Source organism: Balaenoptera acutorostrata, chromosome 16 (genome assembly GCF_949987535.1).
Source record: "Balaenoptera acutorostrata chromosome 16, mBalAcu1.1, whole genome shotgun sequence".
Lineage (NCBI taxonomy): Eukaryota > Metazoa > Chordata > Mammalia > Artiodactyla > Balaenopteridae > Balaenoptera > Balaenoptera acutorostrata.
Window position 1 is genome coordinate 14,577,005 of NC_080079.1, and position 19,503 is coordinate 14,596,507.

Below are 19,503 nucleotides of genomic sequence, written 5' to 3' on the forward strand. Positions count from 1 at the left end.
TTAAACAATGCTAGTACCTAAATTTTTGACAATGGTAGAACCTAAACATTACTGCATTTTCCTAGTTTTTTTCTAAGAAATGTAACTAATTATGAGCTACATTTGGAAACTGGCCATGTCATTCATAACCATTTGGTGGTTGATTCTGACTTTAGAGATATATTTTTAATATTTTAAAATGCATTTTTTCAAAATGGCAGTTAGTTACAAATCATATTCCTAAACTGTCCTTATCATTTAAAACTACTGAGTCTGTTGGCTCTGACTTATTATAAAAAGATAAACAAAATCTATCTTTTCACCCACATCCATTAGTATGCCTAAAGTGTGAACCTCTCTGCCTTTCAAAAGCATTAAAACCAAGGTCTTGAAGCCTAAGCAATTCAAATCAATTTCACTATTTCTTTTATGCTTATTACAATTGCAAATAATTTCTATACTGCATGCTGCCAATAAAATTCTTTCAAACTATATTACTCTACCAACTGGTTTAAAATAGCACTTAATAATGTTCCATATCTGAACATGACTATCTGCCAATATGCATACGGATAATTTTTTCTAAAAGTACATCTAAGTATATTTTAATACTTTTTGATACAGTTAGTGAAATAAATTTTTCCAAGTGGCTGGAGACTTACAAACGTTTGGAGAAGCATATTCCTTTGGCTTGTAATTTCACTGCACTGTCTTTCTAAGGCATTTTCATGAGTTTTCAAAAGCTGTAAGAGGAAGGCTTTTTCAGAAAACTGCTGAATCTTTAAAGTAAAAAAAAACAGAAATCAGAATGAAACAATTAGACATTTTAGGGTACCTTAGTTAATAGAACAGATCTGTACAGTATAAAATTTTTATATTAATCTTTAAAATGAAAAATAAAATTCACATTAGACATCTTACTTTATATGCTCTATCTTAAATTATTTTACAAATGCTTTATAATTATAATTTTTATAATCTCTTCCCCTAATAAGACTATAGGTGCCTCAAGGGCAGAGAATGTGTTTACTTTTTTCCTTTCTAATACCTAGCACAATTTGTACCTTAGGTACTAAAGCTTTTTGATGACACACATTGAAATCTGCTTTAAGACAGCTTGTTTTAAAGAACAAATTTCTATTCTCATCACTTACATGAAAGATATGGATGAATAAATCATGACTAATCAAATTATGAGATAAAATCTAAAAATCACAGGCAAAAACCTAGTCCCATGACTATAGTTATACCAAATAAAACACAAATCTTCTAAAGTCTTCAAATGGGTTTTGAGAACTCATTTTTTATTTTAGTACCTCATTTGGTTCTAACTAGCAAAAGATAAAATAAACATTAATATTAGATATGTAACTGTTATTTCATTTGGGCTGTAAAGAATAGCATCTCTTGAGACCATGAACATTGAAATGAAAGTCAGGAAGCTTTAATATATAAAAGCTAAAAATGATGCCAGACTGGAAATAATCTTTCCACTACATTCACTACTGGCCCTCATAAGAAAGCATCACTTCAAATCTGGGGCTGTTCCCATCTCCACAGAGAAAAGGAAAAGAAAATAAATTCAACTTAAATTGCAGAAAGCATGATTTATGTTATTAGCTGTAAGAACTTCCTCAAGGTGAGAGACAGGTTGTGAAATCTCTGTCCCAGAAGATATTGAATAATAAAGAGCTTAGGAATAGTTTAGTCCAGAGGCAAAGGGTTGGCCTAAAAGACATTTTGAAATGATATGGCTAAAAAGCCCTAGAAATACTGGCATTAAAAAGAAAGCAGCTGAAATAAAACAGAAAATATGATCTTAAATTTATATAATATCATAGCCCATCTGCCCATACCTTCAGCACTTGGTGCTGATTTCATCAACTTTATCTTAAGAAAGACATCAATAGAGAAAGATTAGAAAGGTGCAATTTACACGACCAAAGGAATTCAGAAAATACTTTCAAAATTGGGGGAAGGGAGAATGGGCAGTTAGTATTTTACTGTCTGAGAAGACAGAAATTAGAAAACATATGGTCTGATCTATAAAATTATATAGAAACTGGTAACAATGGTGAACAAGAGTGTGATCATGAATTTTAGCACATTTATTTTGAATAAGAAAATACTTCTGAGCTATTTAGTATATATTATATAAATGAGAATAAAATGAGTTCCAGAGAAGTAATACCTTAACAAAGGTTATATAATTAATTAGGGGCAAACCCAGGACTAAAATTCAGGTCTTCTGACTTTACTGCCTCTAAATCATGATACTAATATGTAAATATGAGAACTATTTCAAAGTAGCAAAAAGATACTTTTGGTACTAAAAAGGGACTTCAGTCTCTGACAACAGCATAAATTGAAAGTATATAAGTTTAAGAGACAGAAAAATTACCAAATACTAGGTCCATCAGAATTTATTGAGAAAAGGTTGCTTGCAGTATATTCCTAACTCTCAGAGTTGCAATTATGAACAATAACCATGAATGTTTACAAAACTGCTTTGAGACCAAATATCAGGCTGGATAAATTTTGGTTTAATCCAATTAGGTATTTCATGTAACACGCCTTTCAGAATCAAAATTCCTAAATTCTGATTCTGTTTCTACCACTGATCTGTAGTCAAACCTGCACTGAAAACCAAAAATGGAGAAAATATTATTTATCAAACTAAGGAATTTTAAAATAAGACAAGCAAATTTATCACTCGAATTCACAAAAGCCTTATGTTAAGGACTCAGAAATTAAGGTGCTCTGTTTCCAGCTATCACTAAGACCTAAAATTATCACTGAGCTCATGTCTTCTTTCTTAAAAGGGAAAATAACAATTATTAAGGAGAGATATTAGACATATTGGCATTTAATTGGAATGTTTTACCATAACCTGAAAAGATGAAACCTATATACCCCAAATGAAAATCAGACAGCTGTTCAAAAGATCTATAAGAAGGGTAGAGCTATAATTTTCCTCTTCCCTAAAATTCTATGTAAATTATCCATTTTGAGGTCTTTTCTATTTTTCTGTTTTCATTCTTATTATTGGTGTACTCTTCATTCTTACTTTCTGTTTTACACTCTGTCTTTATCTTTTACTCACACATTTTCCTCTTTTAATCAAGATCTAAAAAGCCCCAGAGAATCAATAACTACAGAAAGATTACAGTAACATTAATTTTTAAATTTACTTAGGATCTGTGATGGAAACATTTAATGCATAATGGAATTGGCAAGTAGGGAAAAGAGAGTAAAAGAGAAAGAAGCAGGACTTTGGAAAAGCTCAAGTTAGGAAGGTCAAGAAAGAATAGATTGCCTACGCTGACTCACAAGTTGAGGAAGGCAGTTAAGTTATGGTTGCAGAAACTACATGGGGTCTAATATTATTAGACCTTCTATTTTAATGGAACTAATGGGACAAACGCCTTAGGATTTATCCAGTTCCACTCTACCAAGTATAAGTTATTAACTCTCACTACTAAAAAAAGCTTTTCAAGGCCACCTATTTGCAGAATGTGTTTCTCATTGTTCCTTTTGTTCTTCCTGTTATCACAACTCATTTCTTAAATTATTTTTCGCATTCTTGCTTTTGAAAACCAGACCTACTGATGTATAAATATTCCAAATATAACCCTGAAGATGTTGATAGGATCACAAGATGAGGTCATTTCACAGAATAAATTATCATCAGAAATCTCTCTCACCTTTCTTTTGTCACAAAAGTGATGGGTAGGAATCAGAATTGGGAAGATACTAGAAGAGACGTAAAATTGTAATTTAAAAAGATATTTTTGAACTTATCTGAGTCAGGTTTGAATTGAGGCACTATCTTATATCCATGGTAGCCTGGACATCCATGATAAATAAAAACTTAAGAAACTACTGGCTGTATCTGCTAAATTACCCAGGGATCTCAAGGGGCTACAAATGATAAAAAGAAAAGGGTGGAAGGTTCAAATTTCTCTTTCTAATCTCTTTTCTTCCTCTGACTACAAATGAAATGAAAATATTTGCGCGCAGCCTTAAAGTTATGTGCTAGAATCAAACAGCCAAGCTTTGTCAGAAAATATTGCTGTTTTGGAAAATTTTAATTTATAACAGTGCCAACACTCTGGTTAATTTTACTTCTCTCAGAAATAAACACTTTTTTTTCCCTTTCCCTGTCTTATTTTTCCTGGGATATTTGATTTTTCAAAAGAGCTTGTAGTTTCCCCAGTCAGTTGACTTATCTGGTCAACTAGGTCAGTTTTCAGCATAGCCATGATTTGTGACTCTTCACCACTCTTGCTGCTTGGGCACCCTGAGGTATTTTTCTACCAGAATAACTTGAAAATTGAGAATGACTGAGGATTTGAAATTAATGTTTGGGTCCAAGTAAGCAAAGTACAAAGTACAATCTACACTTTGTTGTGGTTGCTGTTGCTTAAAATAATTTCAGGCTTTAGGAACTGGTATTTTGCTGACTAAATGCTCTGCCCAAGAGTAAAACAGGCAACACTATATAAGAAAACATCATGAAAGTTAGGTAGAAGATTTCACATTCGTAATCACAGCAACTGGGGAAATAATGCGTTTGTCATGACTATGATAAAAGACGTTTCAACACTAGAGTACATCAATGAATACTGTATCAATTGCAGATATTAACTTTTTTAAAAAATAAATCTATTTTTTATAAATATATTTCTTAACCACAGATGCAATGCTTAAAGAAGAACTCACTATGACACAGTAATCCTAATATAGTAAGCAAGGAAGGTTCAATATTAGTAAATATTAGTCCTTATAATGGCTTATAAGGCTTTACATGATTGCACTCTTATTCCCTCTCTAATCTAATCTTCTGCCAGTTTCCTCCTCAATCACTCCTCTCTAGCCACACTGGCCTCCTTGTTATTCCCCGAACATCCAGCCACACTCTCTCCTCAAGGCCTTTGCACTGGATATTCTATGCCTGGAAATCTCTTTCCCCAGATTCCTCATGGTTCATTCCTTCATCTCAGTCAAGTCTTGGCTCATCTCTCATCTTTTCATTAAGGATTATCAGGATGCCTGATAAGACCACTGCTATTTACGTCTGTTCTGGAAGTTCTTGTTAATGCAATATGTCAAGAAAAGGAACAAGAGATAACAATTATTTAAAAAGCTGGCACAGGGCTTCCCTGGTGGCGCAGTGGTTGAGAATCTGCCTGCCAATGCAGGGGACACGGGTTCGAGCCCTGGTCTGGGAAGATCCCACATGCCGCGGAGCAACTAGGCCCGTGAGCCACAACTACTGAGCCTGCGCGTCTGGAGCCTGTGCTCCACAAGAAGTAGAGGCCGCGATAGTGAGAGGCCCATGCACCGCAATGAAGAGTGGCCCCCACTTGCCACAGCTAGAGAAAGCCCTCGCACAGAAACGAAGACCCAACACAGCCATAAATAAATAAATAAAAATAAATTTAAAAAATTAAAAAACGCAGTTCAAGTACTTTCTAAAAAAAAAGCTGGCACACAATTCTCTTTTGTTTGTTTGGGCAAATGTGATTACTGTGTACCTAATAAATCCAAGAAAATCTACTGAGAAACTTAGAAATAGAAAAGAATTCAGTAAAAAGGCTAGTAACAAAATAAATACCAAAAACTAGTATTTTTTCTATTTACCAACAATAAATAGAAAAAAGCATGGAAAAGATCCCATTTACAAAACCGAAAACTAAACAAAACACAAATAAACTTAATATGAAGTATGTGGGACCTATATGAAAAAGCCTGCACTGAGAACGTAAAAGAAGGTATAAATAAATAAAAAGATATGCGATATTCTTTTTTTTTTTTAATAAATTTATTTATTTATTTATTGGCTGAGTTGGGTCTTTGTTGCTGCGTGTGGGCTTTCTCTAGTTGCGGCGAGCGGAGGCTACTCTTCGTTGCAGTGCGTGGGCTTCTCATTGCGGTGGCCTCTCTCGTTGTGGAGCATGGGCTCTAGGTGTGCGGGCTTCAGTAGTTGTGGCACGTGGGCTCAGTAGTTGTGGCTCATGGGCTCTAGAGCACAGGCTCAGTAGTTGTGGTGCACGGGCTTAGCTGCTCCGCGGCATGTGGGATCTTCCCAGACCAGGGATCTAACCTGTGTCCCCTGCATTGGCAGGCAGATTCTCAACCACTGTGTCACCAGGGAAGCCCCTATGCTATATTCTTGAATGTGAAGATTCAGAGTTGTAAATATATCAGTTCTCCCCAAATGAACTTAGTATAATCTTAATTATAACCCCAATACTTTTACTTTGTTGGAACTTGAAAAAATGATCTCAAATTTATCTAGGAAAACAAAACAAAACAAACAAAAAGAATCAGGAAATTCCTGAAAAACAAATTGTCATTCCACAGGGTCAAAGATATTTTAAAGCTAATGTAATTAAGTGAATATGATACTGGTGCCAAAACAAATAGATTAACAGAATAATATAGAATATTTAAAAACAAACACAAATATACAGTTTCACATATATATATAACACACACACACACACACATATATATATAATAGTCAATGAGAAACATGTGACATTTACCCAGGCAAAAATGGAGAATCATTTTTATTTAAATTAAAGAAAAAAACCTGTAAAAGTATTGGAAAAAGACATTGTTTAAACAATGAATTTCAGAAACAAACAAAAGGATTAAAAATTCTAGCAACATAAACATTCTAAATTTTGATTAAAAAATCATAAAAAACCAAGCTACAAATAATAAAATTTGCAACAAATGACAAAGAAAGGGTAATACCTATAGCACATAAAAAGCTAGAATTCAGGGAGAAAAAGACAAGGAAAGGATATGAATAGGCAAAGCACAAAGTAAATATGAACAATCTGAACAAATGAAAAAATATAAGTAAACTAAAAAGTTCAAATTAAAACCATAAAAGATGCCATTTTTCTTGTATTTGTTAAAAAAATCAATAATTTCTATTGTACAAATAGTGATATTGGGGGAATATAAACTGGAACTTTTCTGGAGGACAATTTGGAAATTATCAAGAGCTTTAAAAGTACAGTTGACCCTTGAACAACACGGAGGTTAGGGGCGCTGACCCTTGCTGCAGTCAAAAATCTGCATATAGGGACTTTCCTGGTGGTGCAGTGGTTAAGAATCCGCCTTCCAATGCAGGGGACATGGGTTCGACCCCTGGTCCAGGAAGATCCCACATGCCACGGAGCAACTAAGCCCGTGTGCCACAACTACTGAGCCTGTGCTCTAGATCCCGCCAGCCATAACTACTGAGCCTGCGCACCTAGAGCCCATGCTCCACAGCAAGAGAAGCCACCGCAAGGAGAAGCCCGCGCATCTCAACAAAGGGCAGCCCCCACTCGCCACAACTAGAGAAAGCCCGCGTGCAGCAACAAAGACCCAACGCAGCCAATAAATAAATAAATAAATTTATTTTTTTAAAAACTGCATATAACTTTACAGGTGGCTCTCCATGTCCACAGTTCTAATCCACACATTCAATCAATCGGATCATGTAGTATTGTCGTATTTATTTTAAAAATTCCTCACATAAGTGGACCCATGCAGTTCAAACCTATGTTGTTCAAGGGTCAACTGTATCTACCCATTGACATTGCAATTTGATTTCTAGGACTTTATCCTAAAAACATAAGTGCACACAGATGTATGTATAAAAGTATCATCACAGTGATATTAATAACAGTAACTATTAATAGTAATAGTAAACACTTATCAATAGAAAACTAGTTAACTAAAATATGGTATAGCCATTTACTATGCTACCATTAAAATCTGCTTATTTAGATATATATTTACTGATATACCCAGGGTATAGTGAATGGAAAAAAGCAAATCATTTAAGAAAAAAAATACATGCAATTAAACAATTCTGAAAGAAAACCTATGAAAATATTAACTATATGGCAGAACTATAGGTGGTTTTCACTCTGCTTTTTGCCTATCTCTATCTTTTGAATATTGCAATAAACAGGTATTACTTTTATGAAGAGTTAAAATAATAGAGCTAGTTCAATTCAGCAAAAAACAAACAAAAAACTGCACGTTCACCAAATATAATGGCATCAGATCCTCAGAATTTCCCAGGAGTATATCCACTCTTCCAGTAGGGACATAAGTAAGCACTCTTAATAAAGACTGAGAGGAGCAGGAGCTCATAATAAAGAGGAAAAGAACATTTTAGAGTAACAGCCTGATCTACTTTCCTACTGTGGTGGTCACGTATCTCCCATTCCTTCTGCATTTCTGTCTTCTCTTGAGAGAAATTGATTAGAATTTTAACCAAGGGAAACTGGACTATATTTAAAGCCATGGAACTAGTTTTAATCAAAGAAGCTGAGGTAGGCAACCTTTCAACTTATCCTGAAGTTTTAATTCAGGCAATAACAATTCATAAGACCACACAAGCACCAAAGGCTATATAAGAAATTTTTCCTGCAGCATCGAGATCACAGGCACAGCTATGAATAGCCAGTTTGCCTTTGACTGTTTCCATACACCTTTCCTGAACCCTTCTGGTGTTCCAAAGTCTACAGATAACCTACATCTACCCTTCTCAAAGTAACCCTCCATCTCCAAAATTTTTCTTCCCTTTTTCCTCAAAATAAACTCCCATTTCTAGAGAACTGCTGATTCAGCTAGATATTAATCTGATTAGGGAAAGAAGAGTAAAGTACAAATACTGATAAGCCAAGAACATTCTGTAACGATACTTCTTAATCTGAAAGACTCTCGCTGGGGAGCTACTTTGAAATAAGGTGACTTCCGTGCAATTTGGCAACTTAGGAGGCAGGACCTCACCTTACCTATTACTACATCTTCCTGTTCTGTCAGGATATAAGACAATGGAATGCTGAGGATAGTGATTTTTCATGTACTGCTTTTAATGGAAGATCTATAAAACGTCACAGATTCTTTAAAACATACATTTTCCTCCTCATAATAAGAAAACTTGGCACATGATCAAGAAAAGATCACACCTCAGTCAAGTATTCCACTAACACTAGAAATTGGGTTGGGGATATTCACATCAACCTGTCAAACAGCAGTTTTAGTTTTAAGAAAACAGTTCATTCTTCAAGAACTCAAGAAAACAAGAATGGGACAAAGAACAATTTATATATTATAACTGTTGGCAAAACGCAAGTCTGAACAGTTCTCACAGAATAACAACATACACTCTACAAAAATACCATCACAGAAGAGAAAAAGAGAAGTGCCTGACAGATTATAGAGAAAGAGTATTAATACACCTATAATAATTTTACTACAAAGTACAAAAATTTTTTTTGTTAATCAACTACTTGATGTCAAGAGGATGCAAACAAAGATATGTCCACTAAAAAACAAGAGCAAGCAAGGACATAAGAGAATAAGATCAAAATACAAGCTGAGATAAAGAGACAGAAAATTTTTAAAAATGTAAAAAAGACAGCAACACAGAACTTAAATTTGCAGAGAGTATTAAATAATAGAACTAACACTGCAAAAGATGGAATCGGTGATATAAAGTATAAAGGACTGTCCAATACTGCTGAAACTAGCAAATAACAGAAGATAATAGATTCAGAGAACAGAGAACAAAGATCCAAGCTATAAGAAATAAGGGTACTTGAAAAATAAACCAGAATATAACATTTACGGTTAAAATGGGAGACTTATCCTTGGACTAGACAAAATTGACAGATACACAAATTTGTTTATCTGTGCACACATTTGGAATCATGAGGATAAAAAAACAATTTCTACAGCAACCAGGGAAGAAAAAAGAAACAAAACAGTTTCATGCACATATTCTTCCTGAAAAATTACTTGAACAATTACACAGATTGACCAAAAGATAAATAAAAAATAGGAACTCAGGAATGAGGAAGTTGAAGCACTAAGGTATTTTACAGTGAAGAATTCTGGTTAATATGACAATCCAAACAAATATGGGAAAGACCAACTTTCTATTCAAAGACAGAGAAATGCTGGATAAAACATAACTAATTTAAAATATATGTCATTTACATAGGTAAGCCAAAAAGCAAGAGAGAGAAATAATCATGCCAGAAATCATCATGCTAGAATTCAAGTCCAAGGGGTATCTTTGAGACTGGATACAGGCAACAGAGGCTAGGGTTTTAAAAATGCCCAAATAATACTCAAAGTGAAAGCCAAAGGGAGATATGGGGCTCATTCGATAAAGTTAGGAATAAAATAAACAAATGGGACCTAATTAAACTTACAAGCTTTTGCACAGCCAAGGAAACCATAAACAAAATGAAAAGACAACCTAGGGGCTGGGAGAAAATACTTGGCAAATGATGTTACCGATAAGGGATTAATTTCCGAAATATACAAACAGCTCATACAGCTTAATATCATAAAACAACCCAATCAAAAAATGGGCAGAAGACCTAAATAGACATTTTTCCAAAGAAGACATACAGATGGCCAACAGGCACATGAAAAGATGCTCAAAATTTCTAATTATTAGAGAAATGCAAATTAAAACTACAATGAGGTATCACCTCACACCAGTCAAAATGGCCATCATTAAAAAGTCTACAAATAATAAATGCTGGAGAGGGTGTGGAGAGAAAGGAACCCTCCTACACTGTTGGTGGGAATGTAAATTTGTGCAGCCACTATGGAAAACAGTATGGAGGTTCCTTAAAAAACCAGAGTTACCATATGATCCTGCAATCCCACCCCTGGGCATATATCTGGAGAAAACTATAATTTGAAAATATACATGCACCCCAATGTTCATAGCAGCACTATTTACAACAGCCAAGACATGGAAGCATGTCAAGAATGAGATTGATAGTTATGGTTACCAAAGGAGATAGTGGGGAAGAGGGGAGAGATAAATTAGGAGTTTGGTATTAACATATACACACTACTATATATGAAATAGGTAAACAACAAGGACCTACTGTATAGCACAGGGAACTATAGTCAATATCTTACAATAACCAATAATGGAAAAGAATCTGAAAAAGAATATATATATATATATATATATTTTTACACACACACACACACACACACACACTTGAAACTAACACAACATTATAAATTAACCATACCTCAATAAAAAAAAATATATGCCTGGAAGGAAACTGCTGGCAGAGACTACCTCTCAGCCTGGAAATGGGGCAGGGGAAGGAGTATAAAGACTTCAACGACTATCACTCTTTTAAACTAAACTGTTGCTTTTGTTTTTTGCAAGAAAAAAAAAGTGCCTATGCTGGCTATGCAAGCAGAGTAACAGAACTCCATCCACTGGCTTGGAGATGCAGCATAAAAGTGAGCTGCCTCCATTGATCCATGAGTGGGAGAAGAATCATACCCAAGAAACCCCAAACCCAAGCTTGAATTGTTCATGGATGTGAGATTCAAATGTCTCCTAGCCATGCAGTGCAGAAATCCTGAGCTCAAAAATTAACACGAAAACTGGTCCTGAACAAATGAAATCTGCAAGGTTCTGGCAGCTGCGGTGAAACTGCTCCTTAGGAACATCTTTTTTATCAAGAGAATGTGTAGGACTCCCAAGAAAGAAAAGCCCTGCTAAAGATAAGTTCACAATAAAAAATTTTAAAGCTCATATGCAAATGTACTACCATGTGAGAAGGCCATCAGATGAAACAAGCAGAATTCACAGAAAAGGAAAACAGAGACTTCTAAGAGAAAAAAATTAAATTAATTTATTCACTCAATAATATTTATTTAACACCTACTGTGATTCAGGCACTGTTCTAGACACTGGGAATAACGGTAGTGAATAAAGTAGATGAATATGTATTCCTTGTGAAGCTTACATGCCACTTGGCAGAGACAAACAGTAAACAGATCAATACAAATACATCAGGAGAAATTAAGTGCCACAAAGAAAAATAAAGCAGAATAAAGGATAGAGATACTGATGGCATGAGGTCATATGATTTCATATATGGAGCTAAGGAAGGGTCCTCTACAGCAGCCATTCTCAAACTTTCTGATCTTATGACTTTTGGTCTTTATGACTTTATGGTCTTAAAAAATTACTGAGGACTTTTATTTGATGATTTTTGAGTTATTTCTATAAATATTTTCAGTATCAAAGATTAAAACTGAGAAATTTTGAAAACACTTAATTCATTTAGGAATAACAATAAATCCACTGTATGTTAAAATATATTTTTATGAAAAAATAATATTTTCTAAAACAACAAAAAAATAGTAAGAAGAGTTGCATTTACATTTTTTGCAGATCTCTTCTAACAAAAGACAGTTGGGTTCTCATATCTGCTTCTTTATTCAACCTTTTGCAATGTGTTTCTTGGTTGAAGTATATGAAGAAAATCTGGCCTCACATAGATGCATAGTTGGAAATGGGAGGGTTATTTTAATACCCTTTCCAAACAATTACGCATATTCTTAAGGAACTTAATAAGTGTTAGTTCCTTAAAGGTTGGTTGCAATGTGGAATCTGAAACCACTTCAATAAATTTTTCATACTCTGTTACCATAAAAACCATTGGTCTATTTTGTGCTTTGAGTGGATCTTTTATCCATGCACAATTCTGTAAAATTATGTGCTGGTTATTTGGAAAATATTCCTTCACTGAACTGTTCAGATCCTCCAAATGTTGATACACTTCTTAATACAATACTAAAAAATAACACTTATTAATATCACCAACAAACTCATTAGAAAAGTCTTTCAGTACTGGGAAACTGTCAAGCTTACAATGACAAATCTGAGTCTTCCAAAATTCTAATTTTTGTTTGAAAGGTTGAATATTATCATTGGCAAAATAATAATAATAATATCAGATTTTTGCCTTGAAATGTCAGGGTCATTTCATTCATTTTTGAGAAAATTTTGCCAAATGCTCAAGTTTAAATAACTATACTTATCTGTCAATTAGTCAAGTAAAAATGGTATTCCAGAAAAAGAATAGCTAGTTCATACTGCAACTCAAACAATCATACAAATACTCTCCCTTGAGACCATGACTGTACTTTGGAATATAGAAGTACTTTATGTGAACTTTCCATTTCAACACACAATATTAAAAACACATACACACCATGGTCAGTTTCAAAACAATATTTTTTACACTTTAATCAAGGGCATACAGTGAAACTGGTGGGTTTTGTTTTTTTAGTGTGAGTGGGTGGCAATGAAGAATACAATGACTACTAGTAGTTTGTTTCCACTGCCTTAATTTGTGCTAAGTTGCCAACAGTTTGACTCACCATTGCCATTGCACCATCAATGTACGTATCAGCACAGTGAAAATGGCAAAATAATAGCTTTGTATTATTAAGAAAATAGCTTGACCTCACAAAACTCCTGTAAGAGTCTTGGGGACGCCCGTGGATCACAGATCACACTTTGAGAACTACAGCTCTAAAGGGGCAATTGAGCCTAGAAGTAAGGTAACCAACCATCAAAATTTGCATGAGACTGTCCCAGTGTTAGAAATGAAAGTCTCACATTCTAGTAGAATGGTTTGCCACCCTAGTGGGAGACAGCTAAAAGAAGTGAGTGTGTATAAAACACTAACAGCTGAGGGAAGAAACATTTCAGACAGAGGAGACAGCAACTGCAAAGGCCCTGTGGTCAAATAATGGTTGGTATATTCAAGAATAAAAGAACCCATTGCAAAGGTACACACCCTAGAAAATCAGATTATCCCCAGTCAGGTGGGCTACTAGAAAATGCCCAGTGCTACACTCAGAAAATATATGATGAACTCACCTATTTCCACATTTTAGATAATTATTCATGACAAATGTGATAAGGCTTTCTTTGTAGAATTACATAGAGAAAGTTTAAAGTAATTACACAATTTTAAAAAAATGAGAACATCAAGAATTTTGAGTTCACAGTTAGGTTTATATAGTTGAAGTTGCTTGATGTCAACTCTCTAAGGCAGAAAGTTGTTATATAATTTATTTGCCAATTACTCTTGGTGTTGTTTAGGAGTTGCTCAATGAATATTTGTTGAGTGAATGAATAGGAGAAGAGAACATAGCTAACTGATTTTCTAAGAAATCACAAATCAAAAGGTAAACTTTTAAAAAGGCATTCTTTTGTGCTGTATATTCTTACGAGGTTAGCAAACTAAATGTTAATCTCATGCTTTCTGCATACTGAGCCACAAACTTACTGTCTTTAATTAGAAGACCATTCTCTCAGTTCCTGGAAAGGAAGCTTTTTTTTTTCTGTTCAAAACTTTTCTAACATTTTAGGGTAAACAATTTATTTACAGTAGCTCTTTTAAAAAAAGGAACAGAAGCACACTAGTCGATTTAACAATTAGAAACAGTGCAGTAGATTTTCCACTTTGTGGATCCAAGCCAGGAAGTGTGCAACTTTTGTGATTTAAAAGCACTTGCAAATAGAAAGCCTATCTGGCATACTGTTATTCAGCTTGCTCTAAACGCTATTACCATGAAATATTCTTCAGATTTATTTTCTTAAGATCATGAAAAAAAATTTGAGAAAAAGGAGTCCAACAAATGTTATATGTAATAATTTTTTACTTCATTTGGAAATACAATAATTTCAGTTCTATTAATATGAAGAGAGATTACTACTTCTCAGAGACAAGGCCCCTCCATAAAAGAATTGCAACCAATTATATGACCAATAATTAAGTAGCTCATGTTAAGAATAGATGTGCCAAATGGCCAATAAGCATCTAAAAAGATGTTCAACATTAATCTCATTGGGGAACTGGAAACATAACCACAACGAGATACCACCTCCCATCCACTAAGATGGCTATCAAACGAACAAACCAACCAACCAAAACCCCCAAGAAAATAAGTGTTGGTGAGGATATAGAGAAACTGGAATCCTTGTATATTGCTGGTGGGAACGTAAAAATGCTGCTGCTGTTATAGAAAGAGTCTGGTATTTCCTCAAAAAGTTAAACCTGTTATTAACCATATGACCAAGAAATTCTACTCCTAGGTGGAATACCCAAGAGAATTGAAACATATGTTCTACAAAAACTTGTACACAAATGTTCACGGCACCATTACTCATAATAGCTAAAAAGTGGAAACAACCCAGTGTTCATCAACTGATGAATGGATAAACAAAAGTGGTGCATCCATACAATAGATTACTCAGCCATAAAAAGGCATCAAGTGCTGACACACGCTGCAACATGGATGAACCTTGAAAACATGCTAAGTGAAAGAAGACAGTCACAAAAGGCCATTATTGTATGATTCCACTTATACGAAATGTCCAGAGACAGAAAGTAGACTAGTGGTGACCAAGGGCTGGTGGAATTTGAGGGGGATGGGGGGGTGACTAATATGGGTACAGGGTTTCTTTTGGGGGTGATGAAAATGTTCTGGAATCAGATAGTTATGGTTGCACAACCTTTAGAATGGACTAAAAGCCATTGCTCTGTAACTTTTAAAATATATCTTTATTTTTTTTAGTAACCTAACAGCTATGTCCCCCAGCTTAAGGAATAAAATATTATAGATACAGCTGGAATTCGCTGTATACCCTTCCCTGATTACGTTTATCTTCCACTCCCATGAGAGATAATCACTAAGTTGATGTGCTATTATCATTCTCATGTGTGTCATTATACTTTCACTATATATTTTCCCTTATAAGATGTATTATTGTTCTGTGTGTTTTTAAATGGTATGCTGATGTAACTTTTATAGGTTTTTTTAATCACAATATTATGTTTCAGTAATTAATGGGGTTTTTTTTACATCATTAAGTGGCTTTTTTACAATGACACCTAGCACTTAGAATTCTGAGGTCATACTCCCAGGAATAATAACTAAATCAGTTAAATGTCTCTGCCTAGTTTTTTTATCAGTTCAACCAGGTGATTTCTCCAAGCATCCCAAACCATCATTAATTGAGCTCTTGTTCAAAATAAGGGAATTTAAAGTGCACTTTATAACATGAAGGCTTTACTCCTTTTTGACTGAGGGATAACTTAGAGGGGAAAAGCTTGCACTATATTCCATCATATATGATAAATCATAGTAAGATTAAATGATAAACATAATCAATAATTAACATGAAACATTTCAACCAACTACAGGGAGTCTCTACATGGCCATTCTGGTTTTAACCACTAGAATCTTTGTAGTAGATACTGTTGTACCTGGTTGTCTCCCTAATGTGCATTCCTCCTTTCCTTGGTAGTTAATTTCTTAGTTAATTATTTTTTGGAAACCCGCACCATCTCCAGACAGCCCACTGAATTTGGGAGAAGTTACTACCCCTTGACCACAGTTATTGGTTCAGGGATAGTCAAATGTCACAGTTTGTGAAAATGACATGAAAGAAGGTATCTGACAAGAACAATTTCCCTGCTTTTCAGAGAAAGCTTCTGGAAACTTCCTTCTTTCTCTCCCTGATTTTGAAAAGAAACCATATGACTCTAGGAGTTGTTAGTAACTATTGGGAGAAAACAAGGACAACCAGCCATTCTACCATTCTTCTTTACTAATAAAATTCCAGTTTTATTCACAGCAATAATGCATCCAGTTATAAATATTCACATTCCCAGATTCCATTTCAGGGTTGACCACTTGACAAAACTGTAACCCTTGAGATGCAGGCCCAAGTCACTGGAGAGGACTTCCCTTCCACCAAAACAATGATAAAGCCACATGAGAAGAAGCCTTTTGATTTTCATCTTTTCCTCTTTTTTCCAGCTAGAATTCAGATATTATGACTAGGGATGGAGCAGTACCTGTGACTACAAGGATGAAAGCCACATGCTAAGGATGGTGGAACAAAAAGATATAATGTGCTGGGGTGTTTTACGATTTCTTTGAGCCACTTTAATAAATGGCCCTTGACTGCCAACCTCCAAACTTCCCATTACATGAGGAAAAATAAATCCTTATTTGGTAAAGCCACCAAGGCTAGACTTTTACTTTAAGCAATCTGATGCAATTCCAACTGATATAACTGCTGAATCAAATGTTGGGTTTTCAAATATATAAGTTGTTTCCCAAAATTGCTTAAGCCATTTTGAACTGAATTTCTGTGACTTGCAATCAAGAGCACCCTGAACTGATAAAGCCTCATCTCTAAGGAAAGGATAATACCTCTGATTTGACTCTAAGTCTCTCAAAGGCAAAGGCCATATACTATTCATCCTAAACTGCTGCCTGTCTGATTTGGATCTTTAGCAATGAGTAGCCACATGATTTTCCAAACTCAAGGTACTAACTTTGTTGTAAAGGCCATCCAACTGGTAAATCAGAAGAACAAAGAAATGAAACATTAATAACTTCATTAAACATATGTAACACATACTCATTAAACTAGTTGAAATAATAGAGCCAGGAGACTACTTTATGTGAATCATACCTTCAGTTTCCTGTTACTAAGTCTTTAAACTTTTCTATATTCTCATCCTTTCCTTATTCCTTCCTTTTACACTATACTATAGCTGTTAAGAGCAAGGGCTCTCTAGTTAACCCAATATAGATTCAAACCTTAAAGCTCTTACTTACCACTTGTGTGACCTCATGAAAGTTAGTTAAATTTCTGAGTCTTGATTTTCTCAAATGAATCAGAGTAAAAATACTAGCATCCTCATAGGGTTCTTGTTAGAATTAACTGAGATAATGTTTGTAAAATGATTAGCATAAGGCCTGATATATAGTATTTACTAAATGTTACCTATTTTGTTTAGTTTTTACAACAGAATAGGTATCCCTCCTCTTGTCTAAGGCCAATTCTTACCTTATGCTCTGGATCCCATCCTCCTTCCACCATTCCTTCCTTCCATCTTTTCTCTCTAGTGTTTATCTTCAACCTCTCTCTATAGGGTCCTTCCCACTAATATGCATAAAAACAATAATAATGATGAATATGCTGATGATGACAATAATGATGATACAAAAGATGATAGGATTTGAAGCATAGGTGGAGGAACTGTCCACTGTCAGAAAAAAAAAAAAAAAAAGGCACCTTCTCCATAACAGGAAAGAGGAGAAGAAGTTTCTCCACTTAGGCAGGTTTGGAGATCTGTATGTGGGAAAATAAAAGATTTCCTTTTGGATGATTTCTATTTTCTCTTTGAAATAAAAGGCAAAGTTATCATGAGAGTTAAGTAGTTGAGAAGAGAGGATAAAATACATGAGAAGAGTAAAGGTTTACAACAGTCACTGCAGAGAGTGAGAAAGAGAAATGCAGCAGTTTTCCTGGCAGTGTGAAGGTCTCAGCTGAGGCTAAAGCTAACGTCCATGTGTGTATACTGGATCCAAAATCTCCTGGAATCTCCTGAGTGCTGCCATAGTAGCAAATAACTGACTCGTCATTATGGAAATAGGTAGTTGAGGTAGAATGGAGAAAAAGGTCACTGAAAATCTGGAGACCAAAGAACTAACAGGCCAGGTTGGTAGCTGAATAGTACATAAAGACGATGACATCATCCAGAATGACGGCAAGAGTTGACACAGAGTGGAAGCCTGAGAGCCACGTGCTAAATTCTGAAGAACAAGGGAAATTATCCTTTGTGAGGATAATTATCCCTTGTGAGTTAGTAGGATGACAGAGAAGAGGAGGGGGGAAAGTTGGCAGAGTCTAGAATATAGCATTAACTATCACAAGCAAGTAGAGAAATAATGTCCTGGAAGCATCTATGGGGAGTGAAGAGACCATCCATCAAACCATCAACTATGAGGTATCTTGGGTGTGAAAGAAAAATCATCTTCCAGGGCTTCCCTGGTGGTGCAGTGGTTGAGAATCTGCCTGCCAATGCAGGGGACACAGGTTTGAGCCCTGGTCTGGGAAGATCCCACATGCTGTGGAGCAACTAGGCCCATGAGCCACAGCTACTGAGCCTGCGCGTCTGGAGCTTGTGCTCCACAACAAGAGAGGCCGCGATAGTGAGAGGCCCGCGCACCGCGATGAAGAGTGGCCCCCGCTCGCCGCAACTGGAGAAAGCCCTTGCACAGAAACGAAGACCCAACATAGCCAAAAATAAAATAAATAAATAAATAATAAAATTTTAAAAAAAAATCATCTTCCATAGAAGAGACGCCAGACTCAGACATACATTGACTGGCTATGGAATTGTACAACTGACCAAGGTGAATGTAAAAGGGGAAATATACGTAAACCTCTTTATTAAACTTTAAAAGATCAGCTATACATGTTCAAGACAGGAGAAATTTGTAAAGGAATTTCATGTGAAAAAGTCATAGAGACTAAAAGCAATTAAGTATAACTACCCTCAAAAGTGTCTTGGATGACACAGTAGACCACATAGATTTAATTGATATTTACAGGACATTCCACCCGAATACAGCAGATTACAGTTTCTTCTCAAGTGCACATGGAACATTCTCTAGGATAGATCACATTTTGGGTCACAAATCAAGCCTCGGTAAATTTAAGAAAATTGAAATCATATCAAGCATCCTTTCTGTCCACAACACTATGAGATTAGAAATAAATTACAGGGAAAAAAACGTAAAAACACAAACACATGGAGGCTAAACAATACGTTACTAAATAACCAAGAG

General features: G+C 35.1%; 1 protein-coding gene across 1 annotated transcript in view; it reads right to left on the reverse strand.

Annotated features, from left to right (window-relative positions):
* CCDC172 (coiled-coil domain containing 172) overlaps positions 1-19,503 on the reverse strand; it is a 43,131-nt gene that overhangs the window by 15,960 nt on the left and 7,668 nt on the right. The window contains exon 3 of the mRNA XM_007173148.2: positions 642-758. Within this exon, the coding sequence (XP_007173210.2) occupies positions 642-758 (117 nt within the window). The remainder of the gene's footprint in view (positions 1-641; positions 759-19,503) is intronic.